The 19,001-nt window shown below is 49.4% G+C and overlaps 1 protein-coding gene across 1 annotated transcript; it reads right to left on the bottom strand.

The window, feature by feature from the left end:
• Window positions 1-14,963: 14,963 nt before the first annotated feature.
• Window positions 14,964-18,623, bottom strand: LOC123410497 (mediator of RNA polymerase II transcription subunit 6). The gene is made up of 5 exons (XM_045103444.1): window positions 18,090-18,623; window positions 17,812-17,986; window positions 17,531-17,600; window positions 15,562-15,671; window positions 14,964-15,282 (listed from the first exon to the last, which is right to left on the bottom strand). The coding sequence occupies exons 1-5, from the start codon at window positions 18,326-18,328 to the stop codon at window positions 15,127-15,129; spliced, it is 750 nt and encodes a 249-aa protein (XP_044959379.1). The 5' UTR covers window positions 18,329-18,623; the 3' UTR covers window positions 14,964-15,126.
• Window positions 18,624-19,001: the final 378 nt, after the last annotated feature.

The following is a 19,001-nucleotide window of genomic DNA, read 5'->3' as shown; positions in this document are numbered from 1 at the left end:
CACCTCTGCAAATCAATGCTTCCCTCTGTGAAGGGCATGTCTATTTATGTTCCTGTTGAGTCATCCTCTTCTTATAAAAGCACCAATTAGAGAGCACCTCTATCATTTTTATGCTTTGCTTTTAACTGTGATTGAATATGACTATGACTCGATCTTCTTTGCCATGAATTACAATGTTTAGTCAGCCCTTGGTCTTTGAAGGTGCTCTGCATTTATGTTTTGCAGTCTCAGAAAGAGCTAGCGAGATACCATCTGTTCGTACAACTTCATGATTGTTTTGATTGAAGTGTTGACGTTTGAGACTTATTATTATTTGCTCGCTAGTTGATTATGCCATTGATATGAGTTTACCGTGAGATCTAGATGTCATTTGCTTATGTGGTTTGCTTGTGATCTTGCTGAAATTCTGGTTATGAGTTAGACATAGTTGCAACAACAAGATCAAACAGAGTTCATAAAAGTTTTTCTTTTGTTTCTTTCAGTTTGTCAACTGAATTGCTTGAGGACAAGCAAGGCTTTAAGCTTGGGGGAGTTGATACGTCTCCATCGTATCTACTTTTCCGAACTCTTTTGCCCTTATTTTGGACTCTAATTTGCATGATTTGAATGGAACTAACCCGGACTAACGCTGTTTTCAGCAGAATTGCCATGGTGTTGTTTTTGCGCAGAAATAAAAGTTCTCGGAATGACCTAAAAATTTACGGAGAATTTTCTGAAATATATAAAAAAATATTGGCGCAAGAATCAACTGGAGGGGTGGAGCTGTGAGCCCAAAAGCCCACCAGGCGTGGCCCCCCTGGCAGCGCCTCGCAGGCTTGTGGGGCCCACAAAACTCCACCGCCTCCAATCTCACCTCTATTTAGTCCGTTTCGCACGGAAAAAATCAAGGAGAAGAGTTCATCGCGTTTTACGATACGGAGGCGCCGCCAACTCCTGTTCTTCTTTTGGAGGGCAGATCTGGAGTCCGTTTTGGGCTCCGGAGAGGGGAAATCGTCGCCATCGTCATCATCAACCTTCCTTCATCGCCGATTCCATGATGCTCTTCACCGTTCGTGAGTAATCTCATCGTAGGCTTGCTGGACGGTGATGGGTTGGACGAGATCTATCATGTAATCGAGTTAGTTTTGACGGAGATTGATCCCTAGTATCCACTATGTTCTGAGATTGATGTTGCTACTACTTTCCATGCTTAATGCTTGTCTCTAGGGCCTGAGTGCCATGATTTCAGATCTGAACCTATTATGTTGTCGCCAATATATGTGTGTTCTTGATCCTATCTTGCAAGTTGTAGTCACCTACTATGTGTTATGACCCGGCAACCCCGGAGTGACAATAGCCGGAACCACTCCTGGAGATGACCATAGTATGAGGAGTTCATGTATTCACCAAGTGTTAATGCATTGGTCCAGTTCTTTATTAAAAGGAGAACCTTAATATCCCGTAGTTTCCATTAGGAACCCGCTGCCACGGGAGGGATGGACAATAGATGTCATGCAAGTTCTTTTCCCTAAGCACGTATGACTACATACGGAATATATGCCTACATTAGATTGACGAACTGGAGCTAGTTACATATATCTCCGTGTTATAACTGTTGCATGATGAATAGTATCCGGCATAATCATCCATCACTGATCCAATGCCTACGAGTCTTTTCCTACTGGTCCTTGCTACGTTACTCTGTTGCTACTGTTGTTACTCTGCTGCTACTGGGAACTGTTGCTACTGCTGCTATCATACCATCTTGCTACTAATACTTTGCTGCAGATACTAAATATTTCAGGTGTGGTTGAATTGACAACTCAACTGCTAATACTTGAGAATATTCTTCGGCTTCCCCTTGAGTCGAATCAATAAATTTGGGTTCAATACTCTACCCTCGAAAACTGTTGCGATCCCCTATACTTGTGGGTTATCAGCCGCCCAGGAAGGTCGACAACAACCAACGTGAAGACGAAGCCGGGGCTACTAGGAGCCTCGCGAGGTAGCCTGCATCCTCGGCGGAACCCATGCCCCTGCGTCAAACTGCTTGTTCAAGTAGTTCTCTCCGGAGGTGAACGCCGCCCTCCCGAAGCCGAAAGCCATGCGGCCCCTCAAGTAGTTGTAGTACGCCATCACTTTGGACTCCAAATACGGCCTCCGATCCACGGCCGCCGTGGGCACGCTCCCCATGTTGTGCACCCCCACCATTAGCAATGTTTCGGTCACCAAGACCCTTATCGACGCAGGCGCCGGCATCAATGTGCTCTGTCGAGATCTTTGAGACACTCGAGGTGTGTCGTGGGTATAAGCCTGACAGTAGATGTGTAGGGTACGAAAGGAATGGGCAGAGCCTTAGCTACGGCGAGGTTGTATGAGTTCAGGCCCCTCTGCAGTGGAGGTAATAGCCCTACGTCTCAGTGCTCAGGGAGCTTGTTGTCGAGTGGAATATTGAATACAGTGAATTGCTAACCCCTGCACCAGAGGGGGAGGGTGGCTTATATAGAGTGCGCTGCCCTCCACAACGGTTCGGTGCACAGGGGTGGAGCAGTGGCGAATAAATGTCTACGTTACAGGTAACGTACGTCTTAAATGCTAATTAAGGCACATGGAAACGTATGACCGTTTCCCTCCAGGGGGGTTACGATGCACAGAGTGGAATCCAGTCGGTTAGTTTGATAAACTCCGAATGCTAATCTCCAACTGGACGGTCGAGGATCTGTTACCGACTGGATGAAGGGAACTCCTTAGTTCAGTCGGAACTGACTAAGGGCCTTGTCCCTTGTGAGGGGTAGTCCTTGGGTTGGACCTTTAGGGCAGGCCTATGACCCTACCCTAGGACTATAACCCCATCATTAGTCCCCGAATGGATTGGGGTTGGAACGACGAAGCGATGCTTGAAGTTTGGATCCGACTGGAACGGATGTGACTTTGGCGTTGCTTGCCTCGATCCATTTTATCTTCTCTGACCAATGATCCGAGTGGAAGTAGTTGCGAAACAAACTGTCGGAAACCGAGTGCTTCCGCGGCATCTTCTGACGTGACCAGTCAACTGACAGCGGCGGATTTTCCGGGATCCTCAAATTTCGGTTACCGCGCGCTCAGCGGGGATGACGCCATCGCGCTCGAGTAGCGCCCGACGCCTCAATTCTCGCGCCCTCATCTTCTCCACTGATATCGCCGCGGTTGGTCGAGGGATAAGGTGTCGGGGCCACCTGCCAGTGACACAGTCGGAACCTTACTTAAACCTCAGCGGCGAGGGTTTTCTCGTTACGCTCGCCGGATCTCTTGCCTTTGCTTGCTCCGCTCCTCTCGCCTTCCCCTGCGCACCCAAGCTTCCTCCTTTTCCTTCTCCTTCGCGGACCCGCAGCTTCCGCCATGACCAAGGGACAGACTAGCAAGCTGGAGGCGAAGAAGAAGAAGGGGAAGGCGGCGGCTCCTGCTCAGCGGCGGCAGCGAGCGTTGCCGGCGGGGTGGATCCAGGGGGACTTCCTCCCCTCCACGGTGGCGGAGGGGGATCTGCTGCAGCTGGTGGAGCACGGGATGATCGTGCACAAGTCGTGGAGGCTGCCGGCGGAGCATGAGATCGAGCCGGCGCCCCGGGAGGGGGAGCGCGTCCTGCTGCTCAGCCACGTATATCCAGGTTTCTCTCTGCCCCCGCATCCTTTCTTCAAAGGCATTATGAACCACTTCGTGGCGCAGCTTCACCACTTTCCCCCGAATTCTATAGCTCATCTCTCTGCTTTCATAGTCCTGTGCGAGTGCTTCATCGGTTGTCCTCCCCATTGGGGGCTGTTCAAACATATTTTCTCTGCTAGATCCCAAACTATCAAACGACTTCACCAGTCGGATGATAAGACACACCTTCTCCAGCTCTGCGGAGGCTTAGGTTTCCAGAAGAAGAGTAGGAGTAGTTATCCTGCCCTTCAGTTGATGGAGTCGGTTAGAAACTGGCAATCGACGTGGTTCTACTGCCAGGACGTTGCCTGCCCGAATGCCACGACAGGGCTGCCTCCCTTTAGCTTAGATCGACCCGCTCCGCCTAAGCAGCTTGCGCTCACGAAGGCGGAGAAGGTCGACATCCAGCCTCTGGTCGACGCACTCGTAGATGTCGTCAGAAGGGGAGTCACCGGCATAGATTTGCTGGAGATTTTCCTCGGTCGGCGCATACAACCACTGCAGGCTCGCGACCACGCCATGTGGCACTACACGGGGCCCGAAGACTCCACTCGGACCAACGTCTTGGGCGTGACCGAGGAGAAGGTGGCGTCGTGGGTGCTCCAGATCATAGGCGCCTGTGAGAACCCCAGAGGGTCTCAACGAGTGAGGGCTTTCTGCACGGACAATCCTCCTCCGAACCAGGTGAGTACCATTTGTCGAGTGCATGTATCTATCTTAGTTTTATTGCTTTCTTGAATCTCTGCCTGGCGTCTGATGTCGCCGACTGCATTCTATGCAGAAGTGGACCAATTGGTTTTCTCCTGTCTCAAACGGGAACCCGGCCGAGGAGGAGGAGGAGGGCAGCCAGGAGGGCAGCGTGGAGAGCGCCGAGTATGCCTCCGACGGCGGGGAAACGGAGGAAGGGTCTAGAGAGGAGGAGGAGGAAGACGAAGAGCAGGACTCGCCGCCCCCCGCTGCCAGAGCACCGAACCAAGCGCCGACATGAACCTGCAGTTCCCTCGGCCCCTCCAGCATCCTCGGGTGCTCCGCCCACTGCTCCCGTGGTCCCGAGTGCTCGGAGCACCAAGAGGACCAGGGACGTTGCTGCTGAGCCTGCGGGTCAGCCTTCCAAGGCGGCTAAACCGAGCGGATCTAAACCTCGGAAGGCTTTGTCGCGAATGAGGGTCACTGTTCCCGTCACCTCAACGTAAGTGCATTGTTCTTCTTCTGATATTCGATTGAACTCCTGTTTGATGGTCGAATGAATTTCACTCGACAGGGTTGCCACCTCTACCACCTCTCTAGCGCGCCAGGAAGATGATCCCATGGACGCGGACAACGTCGTCTCGTCCCAGCCAGGTGCGTTGTAGCGATTCCGAAAGTTTTATATTATCGCATCGCGAATTCTGTCTTCGGTCTTGCCCCTTTCTTTTTTTGAGATCTCGCACTGTTCGGTCTGGCAGGGGTGATTTATGTGGATGAGGGTGACCAGGGGAGACCTGAGCAAGCTGCGGAGCCTGTCCTTGAGGCTGTCCCGCCAGTTACTGCTCTCGCCGCGGACGTGCCGCCGACTGAGGCGATGCCGCCGACTGAGGAGGCGTTGGTGGCTGCTCAACCGACTGGAGCGGGCCTTGGGATGCCCAAGGAGCTTCCAACGATGCCAGGCCCGTCAAATGTCGAGTTCAACGTCCAGCGCCTCCCGGAGGATCAGGTGGGAGCGGCCAAGGGGGCCATGGTGCAAGCGGAGCTGATGGCGGGAGAAGCCAAGAAGGCGTACGACTCCATCGCACCCTTGTACCAGCGGAGCTTGGAGCTGCGGGACGATATCCGAGTAAGTGGGCTAGTAAGTATTTACTTTTCTCTTGTAACCCACTGGGTGTGCTCGGATACCGTATGATGTTTTCAATGGGTTCACTCGGAGTGAACCCAGTGGGTGTAGTCCCCGAGACTTCTGTCGAGTGCTTGCACCGGCAGTTGTCTTTATGCATATTGTCTTTGACTTTGTCAGATCCGTAAATAATATGGTCAACTGCTAACAGTTGGGGCACTCGGAGTGCACCTACTGTAAGAGTCCCCGAGAGTAATTTTACTCAGGTCGGGTAGTATTAGCCTTGTAGGCGTAGGTGTTGTCATGTATCTCAATAGGGCAGACCTGTTTGAGTTTCATGCCAGTGGGGTCACTCTCAGTGAACCCACTGGGTGTAGTCCCCGAGACCGCTGTTGACTGCTTGCTTTGGCAGGGGTCTGAAGAACTTAGACTTTTTCGTGTTGGATTTGTCTGATCGTCTCTTGGTGCTGGCTGGCAGAAAACTTGTGAGATGGGGGCAGCATACGAGACTCTTAGGGCGGAAAAGGTTCAGTTTGCCGGTGAGCTGGATACGGCACTGATTGCAATGGCTGGTATGAAGGAGGTTCTGGTGGAACGAGAGAAGTCGTTGGAACAGGCTCGTGAAGCGAACAAGGCACTGACTGCTGAAGTTGAGAAGATGAAGGCGCAAAGGTCTGATCTGATGGGGCAAATGAATGTGCTGAACAAGCGGTGTATAGCGCAGGAGAAATACGTCGGTGACTGGGCTCGGCAGATGATGACGCGTCTGGGTGGTAAGTCATGTTTTTCCGAGTGCTTGTGGTACGTGCGCTACACTCGGCGCTTATTGTTTGCTTGTCCTGTGTTTGCAGATTTTTTCATGGACGCTGAAGCTAAAGCGGCTGACGTGGAGCGGTCGATTCGCGAGAACATTCCACTCGGCAAGGACGCCAATCGAGATCTTCTCGCAGCGCACATTCGCATGGGCAAAGTTGGTCCTTTCATCGGTCGACTGAGAGAAGTCGTCGGCCGGATCGACAAGGAGCTTTGGCCGGAAGATGAGTCGCAGCATGAGATGGAAAACTTGATGACTCGACTGGAGGAGGTCCCAAACCGGGTGCAGTCATGGAAGAAATCTGTGGCTCGCTGTGGTGCAGACGTTGCTCTGTCCCTGGTCCGAGTGCATTGCACGGAGGTGCGTGAGGAGAAGCTGAAAGCATTGAAGGTCGCCAACACGAAGAAACTTCGATTCGAAGACTTCATGGAAACCTTCCTTGAGAGTGCCACCCGCATCGCCGACGGGATCGACTTGGACACATTCGTGGAGCCCTCCAGTCCTGGCGCCAATCCGGACGACGCGTAAGAAAACTTTTACCTCGGTATGCCGAGTGTTGGTTGTAAGAAACCTTGGCCACTTCTGTTAGCCGTCACATTCTTGGTTCGATGTGGGTAAGCTTGATCCGCACCGAGTGAACCATCTTTAGGTGAACTTCGAATTTGAATCAAATCGTTTGCTCTTCTGTTGCAATTTTGGCTCGAGTTTTGTTTGGCGTTTCTTGGTGAAGCCAATGGCAAACATGCGGAACATGTAATTGGCAGTTTCCTTGACATCTGTGTGAATCTCTCTGAGGGTCTGCCAAGTCACCGAGTGGATCTGTAGGATACACTCGAGGGTAATAGAGTACTTAGGCGATTTATGATCGCGGCTAAGTCTTCGAGTGCGACAGATATGCCGCACTCGGAGCGAGTTGTTACCCATGTCAGTTGTCTTGACATCCACATGAGCCTCAATAAGGGTCTGCTACTCATGTAATTGTCAGTTGTCTTGACATCCACATGAGCCTCAATGAGGGTCTGCTGAGTTCCCGAATGGATCTATAGGATACACTCGAAGGTAATAGAGTACTTAGGCGATTCTTGATCGCAGCCAAGTCCCCGAGTGCGACGGACATGTTGCACTCGGAGCGAGTTGTTACTCATGTAATTGTCAGTTGTCTTGACATCCACATGAGCCTCAATGAGGGTCTGCTACTCATGTAATTGTCAATGGTCTTGACATCCACATGAGCCTCAATGAGGGTCTGCTGAGTCCCCGAGTGTATCTGTAGGATACAGTCGCGGGAAGCTTTCCCATTTCAGCGATTCTTGATCGCAGTTAAGTCTTCGAGTGTGACGAGTAGTACACGCTCGGAGAAAGTTATTACTTAAGCGATTCTGGATCGCAGCTGAGTCCCCGAGTGCGACGTTTAGTGCACATTCGAAGAAAGTTAGTACTTAGGCGATGTTGGATCGCAGCTAAGTCCCCGAGTGCGACGTTTAGTGCGCACTCGGAGGAAGTGAGTACTTAGGCGATTCTGGATCGCAGCTGAGTCCTCGAGTGCGACGTTTAGTGCACACTCGGAGGAAGTTAGTACTTAGGCGATGCTGGATCGTAGCTAAGTCCCCGAGTGCGATGTTTAGTGCACACTCGGAGAAACTTAGTACTTAGGCGATTCTGGATCGCAGCTAAGTCCCCGAGTGTGACGTTTAGTGCACACTTGGAGAAAGTTATTACTTAGGCGATTCTGGATCGCAGCTAAGTCCCCGAGTGTGACGTTTAGTGCACACTCGGAGAAAGTTATTACTTAGGCGATTCTGGATCGCAGCTAAGTCCCCGAGTGTGACGTTTAGTGCACACTCGGAGAAAGTTAGTACTTAGGCGATTGTGAATCGCAGCTAAGTCCCCGAGTGTGACGTTTAGTGCACACTCGGAGAAAGTTAGTACTTAGGCGATTCTGGATCGCAGCTAAGTCTCCGAGTGCGACGTTTAGTGCACACTCGGAGAAAGTTAGTACTTAGGCGATTCTGGATCGCAGCTAAGTCCCCGAGTGTGACGTTAAGTGCACACTCGGAGAAAGTTAGAACTTAGGCGATGCTGGATCGCAGCTAAGTCCCCGAGTGCGACGTTTAGTGCACACTCGGAGAAAGTTAGTACTTAGGCGATTCTGGATCGCAGCTAAGTCCCCGAGTGTGACGTTTAGTGCACACTCGGAGAAAGTTATTACTTAGGCGATTCTGGATCGCAGCTAAGTCCCCGAGTGTGACGTTTAGTGCACACTCGGAGAAAGTTAGTACTTAGGCGATTGTGAATCGCAGCTAAGTCCCCGAGTGTGACGTTTAGTGCACACTCGAAGAAAGTTAGTACTTAGGCGATTCTGGATCGCAGCTAAGTCCCCGAGTGCGACGTTTAGTGCACACTCGGAGAAAGTTAGTACTTAGGCGATTCTGGATCGCAGCTAAGTCCCCGAGTGTGACGTTAAGTGCACACTCGGAGAAAGTTAGAACTTAGGCGATGTTGGATCGCAGCTAATTTTTTATTTATTTTTTAGACCGGAGTCTGTGACCGCGGAAGAATTCTGAATCTGCAAAAGCTCAATCTGCTTTATATTATTTCATCAATACTTGTTCTTTACATCACTTCAGTCGACGGTCACGTGTAGAAGCGCTTCAGGAGATCTCCGTTCCATGCTCGCGGCTCGTCTGTCTCCCTGTCGATGTTGTAGAGTCTGTATGCTTCGTTGTTCAGCACCTTGGAGATGATGAAGGGTCCTTCCCAGGCAGGAGCCAACTTGTGAGGTCTTTGTTGATCCACTCGGAGCACCAGGTCGCCTGCTTGAAACGTGCGACTCCTGACGTGGCGTGCGTGAAAGCGCCGCAGATCTTGTTGATAAATGGTTGAGCGAGTCAGTGCCATCTCGCGCTCTTCCTCTAGAAGGTCCACTCCATCTTGCCTTGCTTGTTCCGCTTCAGCTTCGGAGAAGAGTTTTACTCGTGGAGCATTGTGAAACAAGTCACTCGGAAGGACTGCTTCTGCTCCGTAAACGAGGAAGAACGGTGATCGCCCTGTAGATCTGTTCGGGGTTGTGCGGAGACCCCAAAGCACTGAAGGTAGTTCGGTGACCCATGCGCCAGCGGCATCTCCCACCTCTCGCAGGAGTCGGGGCTTCAAACCTTGCAGAATAAGTCCATTCGCCCGCTCTGCTTGTCCATTGGATTGAGGATGCGCCACGGAAGCAAAATCCACTCGGATACCTTGGCTTGCACAGAAACCTTTGAATCTGTCCGAGTCAAAGTTTGTCCCGTTGTCCGTGATTATGCTGTGAGGTACACCAAATCTGGAGATGATGTCCCTAACAAACTTGGTGGCTGTTAGGGCATCGAGCTTCTTGATGGGCTTGGCTTCAATTCATTTTGTGAACTTGTCGACTGCCACCAACAAATGTGTGTATCCTCCTTGGCCTGTCGTGAATGGACCGACTGTATCTAATCCCCATACTGCAAACGGCCACACAAGAGGGATTGTCTTCAACGCAGATGTTGGCTTGTGGGACTTGTTGGAGTAGAACTGACAGCCTTCACATCGGTCGACCATATCTTTAGCCATTTCGTTTGCCTGCAACCAGAAGAAATCAGCTCTGAATGCTTTGGCGACGATCGCTCTCGAAGAGGCGTGATGACCGCAGGTTCCCGAGTGAATATCTTCCAGGATTAACTGTCCCTCCTCTGGGGAGATGATGCATCGTTGAAGAACGCGTGAAACGCTTTCCTTGTACAACTAGCCATCAATGACAGTGAACAACTTCGACCTGCGGACTATCTGCCTGGCCTGGACTTCGTCTTCTGGTAATTCCTGCCTTAGGATATATGCAATGATCGGCACAGTCCAATCGGGGATGACAGCAAGAATCGCCATGATCAGATCAACCACAGCAGGTACGTTGACTTCAGTCGGATCAGTCGAGCTCTTTGGTTGTGTTGGTTCCTCTGTGAAAGGATCTTCTTTGACTGAGGGAAGGTGGAGGTGCTCGAGGCAGACGTCACTCGGGACTGGTCTCCGAGTGGATCCGAGTTTTGCCAACTCATCACCTGCTTGGTTCTTCAGTCGCGGAACATGGTGGAGTTCTAGACCTTCAAACTTCTTCTCAAGCTTCCTCACTGCATTGCAGTATGTGGTCATGGTGGGGTTCCTGACGTCCCACTCTTTCATCACTTGATTAACCATCAAATCTGAATCGCCATAGACCATCAGGCGACGGACGCCGAGTTCGATGGCCATACGCAGTCCATAAAGGAAAGCTTCATACTCTGCCTCATTGTTGGAGGAATCAAAGTGTATCTGTAGCACATATTTGAGTTTGTCTCCCTTTGGCGATACGATCACAACGCCAGCACCGGAGCCATTCAACATCTTGGACCCATCAACGAACATTGTCCAATGAGCCGAGTAGATGTGGGTCGGTTGCTATTGCTCTACCCATTCTGCTATGAAGTCGGCCAGGGCTTGAGACTTTATAGCTTTCTTGGCCTCGAACTTGATATCGCAGTACAACATCTCCATTGCCCACTTCGCCACTCGGCCTGATGCGTCCCGATTGTGGAGGATTTCCGACAACGGGGCATCTGAAACAACAGATACCGAGTGGTCTTGGAAATAATGGGCTACCTTCTTCGCAGTCATGTAAATCCCATAGATGTAAATCCCGAGTGGTCTTGGAAGGAGTCAGGACTTCGGAGACGTAATACACTAGCCGCTGAACTTTGTATGCTTTGCCTTCTTCTTCTCGTTCGACTGTAAGAACAGTACTGACGACTTGATTTGTAGCCGCGATATACAGAAGAAGGGGCTCTTTACTGAGCGGAGCAGTAAGAACCGGCTGGGTGGAAAGTAGGACTTTGAGGTCGTCGAACGCGACTTGGGCTTCGTCTGTCCACTCGAAAGTATCTGATTTCTTCATGAGTCGGTACAGAGGAAGTGCTTTCTCGCCGAGTCGACTGATGAACCTGCTCAAAGCCGCTAGGCAACCTGTGAGCCGTTGAACATCGTGTATTCTGACCGGCCTCTCCATTCGGACGATGGTCCCGATCTTTTCGGGGTTGACATCGATCCCTCGTTCGAAAACGAAGAAACCGAGTAACTTTCCGCTGGGAACGCCGAATGAACATTCGGCAGGGTTGAGCTTGATATCGTACCTACGAAGGTTGGCGAATGTTTCTGCCAAGTCAGTCAGCAGGTCGGAACCTTTGCGTGACTTGACTACGATATCATCCATATACGCCTCCACATTCCGACCGATCTGGTCGAGGAGACATTTTTGGATCATGCGCATAAAGATAGCTCCTGCATTCTTCAAACCGAATGGCATAGTGATGTAGCAGAAGCACCTGAATGGGGTGATGAAGGCTGTTTTTAATTCATCGGGGCCATACAGACGGATCTGATGATAGCCCGAGTAGGCATCAAGAAATGACAAACGCTCGCAACCCGCAGTCGAATCGATGATTTGATCGATGCGGGGGAGCGGAAAATGGTCTTTCGGGCAGACCTTATTGAGGTGCTTGAAGTCGATGCACATTCGGAGCGACTTTTCCTTCTTGGGCACCATGACAACATTGGCGAGCCACTCGGAGTGGTGAACCTCGCGAATGAAGTTGGTTGCAATCAGCTTGGCCACCTCTTCTCCGATTGCCTTCCTCTTATGCGCGGCGGACCGACGCAGGCGTTCTCGGACAGGCCGAGCGGTGGGATCCACATGCAGTCGGTGCTCAGCCAACTCCCTGGGTACACCTGGCATGTCAGAGGGTTTCCATGCGAAGATGTCCCAGTTCTCACGGAGGAATTGGGTGAGCTCGGCTTCCTATTTAGGATCGAGGGTGGTGGAGATGTTCGTCGGGGCAGCAGTGGCGTCCGTCGGATGGATGCTGACCTTCTTCGTCTCTCCCGCCAACTGGAATGCAGACTCCAAAGCTGGCTTCTTCGAACGCATCAAGTCAGCGGGGTCGACTGTTTTCTTGTACTCGTCAAGCTCGAGGACGGCCATCTGCTGGTCGGCGATTCTTGATCCCTGCTGCAGACACTCTTCGGCCCGCTGTCGATTGCCCGTGATGCTGATCACACCTTTCGGGCCTGGCATCTTCAGCTTCAAGTATACGTAACACGGACGGGCCATGAAACGCGCATACGCTGGGCGGCCCAGAATTGCGTGGTAAGCGCTCTGGAAGTCCACGGTGGGCGCCAACTGTCGTGGGTATAAGCCTGACAGTAGATGTGTAGGGTACGAAAGGAATGGGCAGAGCCTTAGCTACGGCGAGGTTGTATGAGTTCAGGCCCCTCTGCGGTGGAGGTAATAGCCCTACGTCTCAGTGCTCAGGGAGCTTGTTGTCGAGTGAAATATTGAATACAGTGAATTGCTAACCCCTGCACCAGACGGGGAGGGTGGCCTATATAGAGTGCGCTGCCCTCCACAACAGTTCGATGCACAGGGGTGGAGTAGTGGCGAATAAATGTCTACGTTACAGGTAACGTACGTCTTAAATGCTAATTAAGGCACATGGAAACGTATGACCGTTTTCCTCCGGGGGGGTCATGATGCACAGAGTGAAATCCAGTCGGTTAGTTTGATAAACTCCGAATGCTAATCTCCGACTGGACGGTCGAGGATCTGTTACCGACTCGATGAAGGGAACTCCTTAGTTCAGTCGGAACTGACTAAGGGCCTTGTCCCTTGTGAGGGGTAGTCCTTGGGTTGGACCTTTAGGGCAGGCCTATGACCCTACCCTAGGACTATAACCCCATCAAGGTGCCTTAGGACCAGCTGATGTCTATCAAGCCGTTTTCAAGAGTGACCGATGGTTCTACTGTTCCCCTGGGGCGAGTCCGCCTACCTGTGACCTTCGGCACGTGCAACAACTATCACACCGAGTTCATTGACTTCAACATAGCGCACATCGGCCTACCGTACAACGCAGCCCTGGGATAGCCGGGACTGGCCAAGTTCATGGCGGTACCGCACCATGGTTATAACGTCCACGAGACGCCTGGTTGCAGCGGCATCATCGCCATCGCCTGCGACGAAAAGGATGCGGCCCGTTCCCTGGAGCGTGCCTACAAAGCGGTTGCGACCGAGCATTCGGATGGCGAGGGAGATGTTAGGCCTCGCGAGGCAGCGCCCCCAAGGAAGAAGCAGTTGTTGTCCGCCCCAGGCCCCGCCAAGGCGAGGAATGTGTCGTCCGATCGAAAGTAAATCTGTGCCTCCACGCAAAACAAATATGTGTCTATCATGGAAGAGAAAAAACACATTTTTTTCTTTTTCATGAGGCACAGTCGTGCCTCTTGCGAAACCAAGTCTATGACTCAATGAGAACAAATATCTTTCTTCCACAAAAGAAATAAAACATCTTTTTCCCTTTTTCGAGAGGCGTGATTGTATCTCTAGTGGAGTCGAAGCAAATGTCTCTCACTATAGAAAAAAAATACATATCTTTTGAATGTCTTCTGCGAAAGTAAGTCTGTGCCTTCATAAAAAGCAAATATGTGTCTCATGCAAAAAAAAAACACTTTTACACGCAAAAAGGGATTGAAAAGGCTGGACAAAGCAAAAAACCAGGAAAAAACATCTAAAACCCAAAAAACTTATATAAATAATAATAATAATAATAATAATAATAATAATAAATTACAAGGAAGCGTCCAACATATAACACATGACGACGGCTGAGAGATTGCCAAGTGGCACATGACAACACTCTCAGCGTGTGTCAAGTAGAGCATGGTTAATAATACAACCAACAATCGGTTATAAGGAGTTGTCATGTCATATAGAGTCAATCTAATAGCCGGCATATACAATAGTAAATTTTAAATGTGTATTATTTTAGTAATAGTTGACCCAACTTACAATCTCACAAAGCGTTTTGGGTTTCTTGTTGCAGATACGAAGAGTCAGCTTCTCTTTTCTCTCCTCCTCTCTCTCCTCCAACTAAGCAAGAATATAATATTCTAATCCTTATAGCCTGTTTATGTCACCTTATTGTACTTGCTCGTAGAGCGCTACCCCTCAGTTAGTTGCTCATACCACGAATCCTAGAGTTGCCGTATATAGCATGATGTCAGCGGCTGCTCTGACCGGTGGAACCAGAAAATCTATAACGAAGTTGGACACTAGACAAACTTCCGTTTCATGTGAGGAGGCTGTCTGCTGAATGGGCAGAATTTTGCAAGCCGAAACGAACGGTCCAAGCTGCGCAAACAGAGAGGTGCAGGTGTCCGTCCACCGGTGGGAGTGATTAAAGTGAACACGAACGCGGCGTTTTTCCAGCAATGTCGACGTAGTTTTTGCTGCGGCAGGATCGATCCCAGAAGCTGCGGACGCCCTGCATGCTGATGAAACAATTGCCCTCCGTCACTCCGCGAAGCTTGACATTAGAAGCCTGGTACTCAAATAGGACCTCGCCAACAATGCGTATGATAATGTGAGCCTGGGTCAGCTTTCCAGGGACATCGACTTTCTTCTGGGCACGAGTTTTATCCAGTACATAAAGTGTCCAGTATAGCCCCAGAGCATCTAACAAAGTAACAAGCCTCTCATTTTCTCAGCAGCTTTGGATGTGGGTGGAGCGGCGATGACCATCATGTATGAGTCTATTGATGTATCAAGTGCTGTGAGCAGCGATATTTGCTGTGAGCATGATGTATCGGGAGTTTTAAAACCACAAACTGGCCTTAAATGTCAAGGATCAAGTCGAAGTGTACATTCAGACAATGGTCTGCACCTTCCCAGCTCAGGAATTTGCAAATCTCTACTTACGATCTGCAATACATGACATTATCGTGCCAGTCGGTTTACTTGATCGACGGTACAATCTCATTGAAATCTTGGTCTTTTTGCTGGCCCTTGATCAATGATGGGGTCGATTGCAGGAGGCAATGCCTCTGAGGCCAACAGATCGTCTGGCCCTTTCTCTTGTTCTGTTGGGACATAACCATCCGGAAAGGGTGGAGGGGGAGGAGCAGGAGGCAGCTGCGAAGAAATGTGTCAGAAGTCTGGAGTAATTAGCAAATGGTTGACAAGGCAGGTTGATCAACACACTTGGAGTAAGATACAGCAGCAGAACTCGCATGCAGTTCGAAAAAACGCTGTTAGTCCATTATGCATCAGACACAACTTTCTTGGGGGCATACACGGTGCATCAGTACATCTCATGTGCCTACGTATGTCTCCCCAACTTTCTTTTGTGTAACGGCCACCATCATGACCAAGTAACAGGAAATAAGTTTTGCTAACTAAAAATGGTGTTACCTTCCGTTGCAAAGACATGAGGATGTGATCAACTCGTTTCAACTCCTTTAAGTCAATTGTTTCCTTCTGGGCCTTTGATTCAGAAGCTGCCGCATCAGCCTCTGTTTCAGCTGTAAATAACAAAACAAAAATTCCAGTTATGCTACTTCTGTTTTGCAACTTGCAGTAGATAAAAAAAATGTAACATAAGAAGAAGCAACATAGTAAGTTCTGATGTACAACAGCGGCAAGGAACCAATTTCCTGCAGGTGATCTTGCATGAACAACACCAAAGTGCTAACTATCATTTTACAGATTATCAAATTTCGAGGTAAGTAGTAGTTTAATCAACAATCTGTAATGCTAGATTTTATTTTGTTCCAAACAGTGAGTAAGTTCACATGGACTCAAAACTTTATCTGCTACTCCCTCTGTCCGATGATACAAAAGCGTTTTTGACACTAGTCAAAAACGCTCTTATATTATGGGACGGAGGGAGTAATTTCCAACCCACAAACAAAAACTGATTTCTTTGAACATTTAAGTAAGCATATTAACATAGAGAAAAATAAATATAAGAAAACTGGCAACAACAAAATAATGAATTATCTCTACTATTAAAGAAGAGTTTGTTGGTTTCACTTCCACCCCTCCCACCGATTTTTTTTTCAAAAACATGCGATGACTCCCATTAAGTTTTTTCCGAACTGACTCCCAGCTCCTTTCTGGGAAAAGAAATACTGTGCAAAACAATCAACAGAAATAAAATAAATTGCCAATAGCAAGAAATCCCTTGCAAGCAAATAACAAAAATCAACTCACGTAGTTGTACATACACAATCTCAATCACATCATATCTTTCCTTACCTTTGCCGATGGATTCGATCCGCACAGCATATCTCAATCTCAACCAAATAAAAAAATTCCTACACTGAACCACTAGAATAAAGTTGTCCCCGTTGCAACGCGTGGGTATTTAGCTAGTATTCCATTTAATTCTTGGAGCTTTACTTTTAGAAACCCAAAAAAATGCCTACATATAATTTTTTACCTGACTAAACTCATAATTTTGCAAAATGTACGACTAAAAGTTGCAAAAGACCTACACCTATGTCTCAAAATCTCGTTCACAATCATTAAAAAAAAAAAAAAAAAAGCATTCGGCCTCTCTGCTGCAAACACACCGGCTATAGTCGCAAATGCCATAGCATAATAAACGGCTATCACACGCTGATCAGTTCTCACTGCAGTTGGAGAACCATTTAATAGAAACCAAATTCCCCAGAATCCTGGATCCTGCTCGTACCAGGATTTCAGAAATTGGTAGGTTTTGGAGAATAAGAGCGCCTTAATCAAGGCTAGAAACTGAAGCTTGACTTAAGGACATAACAAAAATGGACTTTATTACTGAGTAAATAGAGCAGCATCTGGTTTCCTAGTAAGCTGATATTCAGAAAATACGAACTCCTAGCCCAGTAAAAACAGAGTAATAAGTAATCTTTGGAGAGAAAAGGTGAATTGGCTATTTGAAATTAGTTTAACCATGGAAATCTGTCAAGAAACCAAAAAGGAACTTGGATTATTTTTCTCACAGAGAAAATAAGGAATTAAATTCAGGCCCGCTGAAAAGAAAATAGAGATGACTTTAGAGTTACCATCTTTTAGGTGGACCTGCTGATTGTGAAACTTTGCTACTAGGTGTAAATCTCAATTTCTCGATAAAATGCATATGGCTTGTTATTTTTGTGAACCTAATGATGAACCAATTACTGCATTATGCTGACCAAATGTGCCACTGCTTGTTAGTTTCATTTTTCCAGTCACGAAGAACAACTACAATGCATAAGATCAGTTGAATGTTTAATACAAGTATATATTTCGCAGGCAATACAACAACTGTCCAAAACTACACCATGCATAAGTGATGTTTAATCAAGTAAGAAAAAAGTAAAAGAAGAGGTAAGAAGTAGATAAGATGTGAAGACCATACCATTACCAATCTTCTCCAACTTTGAGCATGCCGTAGAAAATGCTTTTGAAATATGATGCATAGCCCTGCTCTGAAATGTTACAGAAACAGACAAGGGGGGGAATTAATCAATCTAACACTCTGCAACTCAGTGATTGGCAAAATCTCTGAAAAACTGTGCGAATGAAAAAGCTCAACAATTATATCACATATTCACACTGTCATCTTTCTTAGTCAGCGACCTATAAAACCTCACTGCAGAATTTCTGGAAAAAATAGAATAAATGGCTCGGGAGCTTTACTATGCGGGAGGCGAAAACGCTGCCAAGCAGGGGCGCCTGGTAGATGGAGCCGTCGAGGATGTAGTAGGCGAGCAAGGGGTCGGCCTTCTCGGAGTTGGACCTTTTCTGCTTGCGCATCACGAACAGGTGCGGCTCCATCACTTCGCTCAGCACGTACTCCAACCCGGTCATCTTCCTGCGACCACCACAACGAACGGAGCAAAAATAGTGAACCTCGGTTCCAGCGAATTGGGTAGCAAGAGAGGAGGAGCCGGGAGGCGCGGGGGCTAGGGTTTCACGTGAGCTGGGACATGTCGAGGGGGTGGATTTGGCGCGAGCGGAGGGACTCGTTGTTGCAGGTGATGTCGTAGAAGGGGGAGAGGGCGAAGTAGTCGAAGACGAGGTTGCGGTCCAGCGGGTAGGTGTTGAGCCACAGCTGGTCGCGGAAGCAGATCCCCGTCATGTCCGTCCCCGGCGGGGGCGGGAGCGCCGCCGGGCCGTCGGCCGGAGGCGGGGGCGGGAGCGGCGTCGCCGCCATCGCCTGGCCACAAAATCTCCCAAGGGGGCACCGCCGAGGTGCAGCTATGCGAAGGTGTTGCGGGATCTGGGTCGCTGGCTCGCCGCTGCTGTGTGCCGGTAGGGTCGGGGCCTTGTGGGTCGGCTTCGGCCCACTCGCCGAGTCGCGCCGCTGCTGTGTGGGCGGAGGCTGATGCGCGTGCCGGTGGCCGGTGGCTGGCACCGCGCCGGACGGCGGATGTTTTGACGGTGCCCGGCGGCGGCTGCTCCGCTACTGAGCGGTGCGTCGCTGCGTGCCGTGGGCTGCTGTCGTGCTGCGTGCTGTGTGGCGTGCTGTGAGCGGTCAGGGTGTGGGCTGGGCCTACGTATAATTTCTCTCTCTCTCCAGCGCTGGGCAGGCCACGGCCCAGGTTGACCCTCACATATTTTCGTCTGTGGTTGGTTGTATATTCGACGAAATCAGGGAGCAGGAGTACTTCTTCATGAGCGTTTCAATGGTCACTCTCAAATGATGTAATTTGAGGTGTTCTCAGCCGCCGACACGTGTTGCGTTTTTGATTTTTTTCAAAAAAAATTCATTTTCTGCACAAGTTTTAAAAAAGAATGTTTTCTTGGAGTTTTTTCGTTGTTTCGGGTTTCTACGTGTTGATTTTTTACACATTTGGATGAAACAACAAATTCGTCCAGACTCTTGG

Source organism: Hordeum vulgare, chromosome 7H, assembly GCF_904849725.1.
Source record: "Hordeum vulgare subsp. vulgare chromosome 7H, MorexV3_pseudomolecules_assembly, whole genome shotgun sequence".
Lineage (NCBI taxonomy): Eukaryota > Viridiplantae > Streptophyta > Magnoliopsida > Poales > Poaceae > Hordeum > Hordeum vulgare.
The sequence above is the reverse complement of the archived record's forward strand: the minus strand, read 5'-3'. Positions and strand labels throughout refer to the sequence as shown.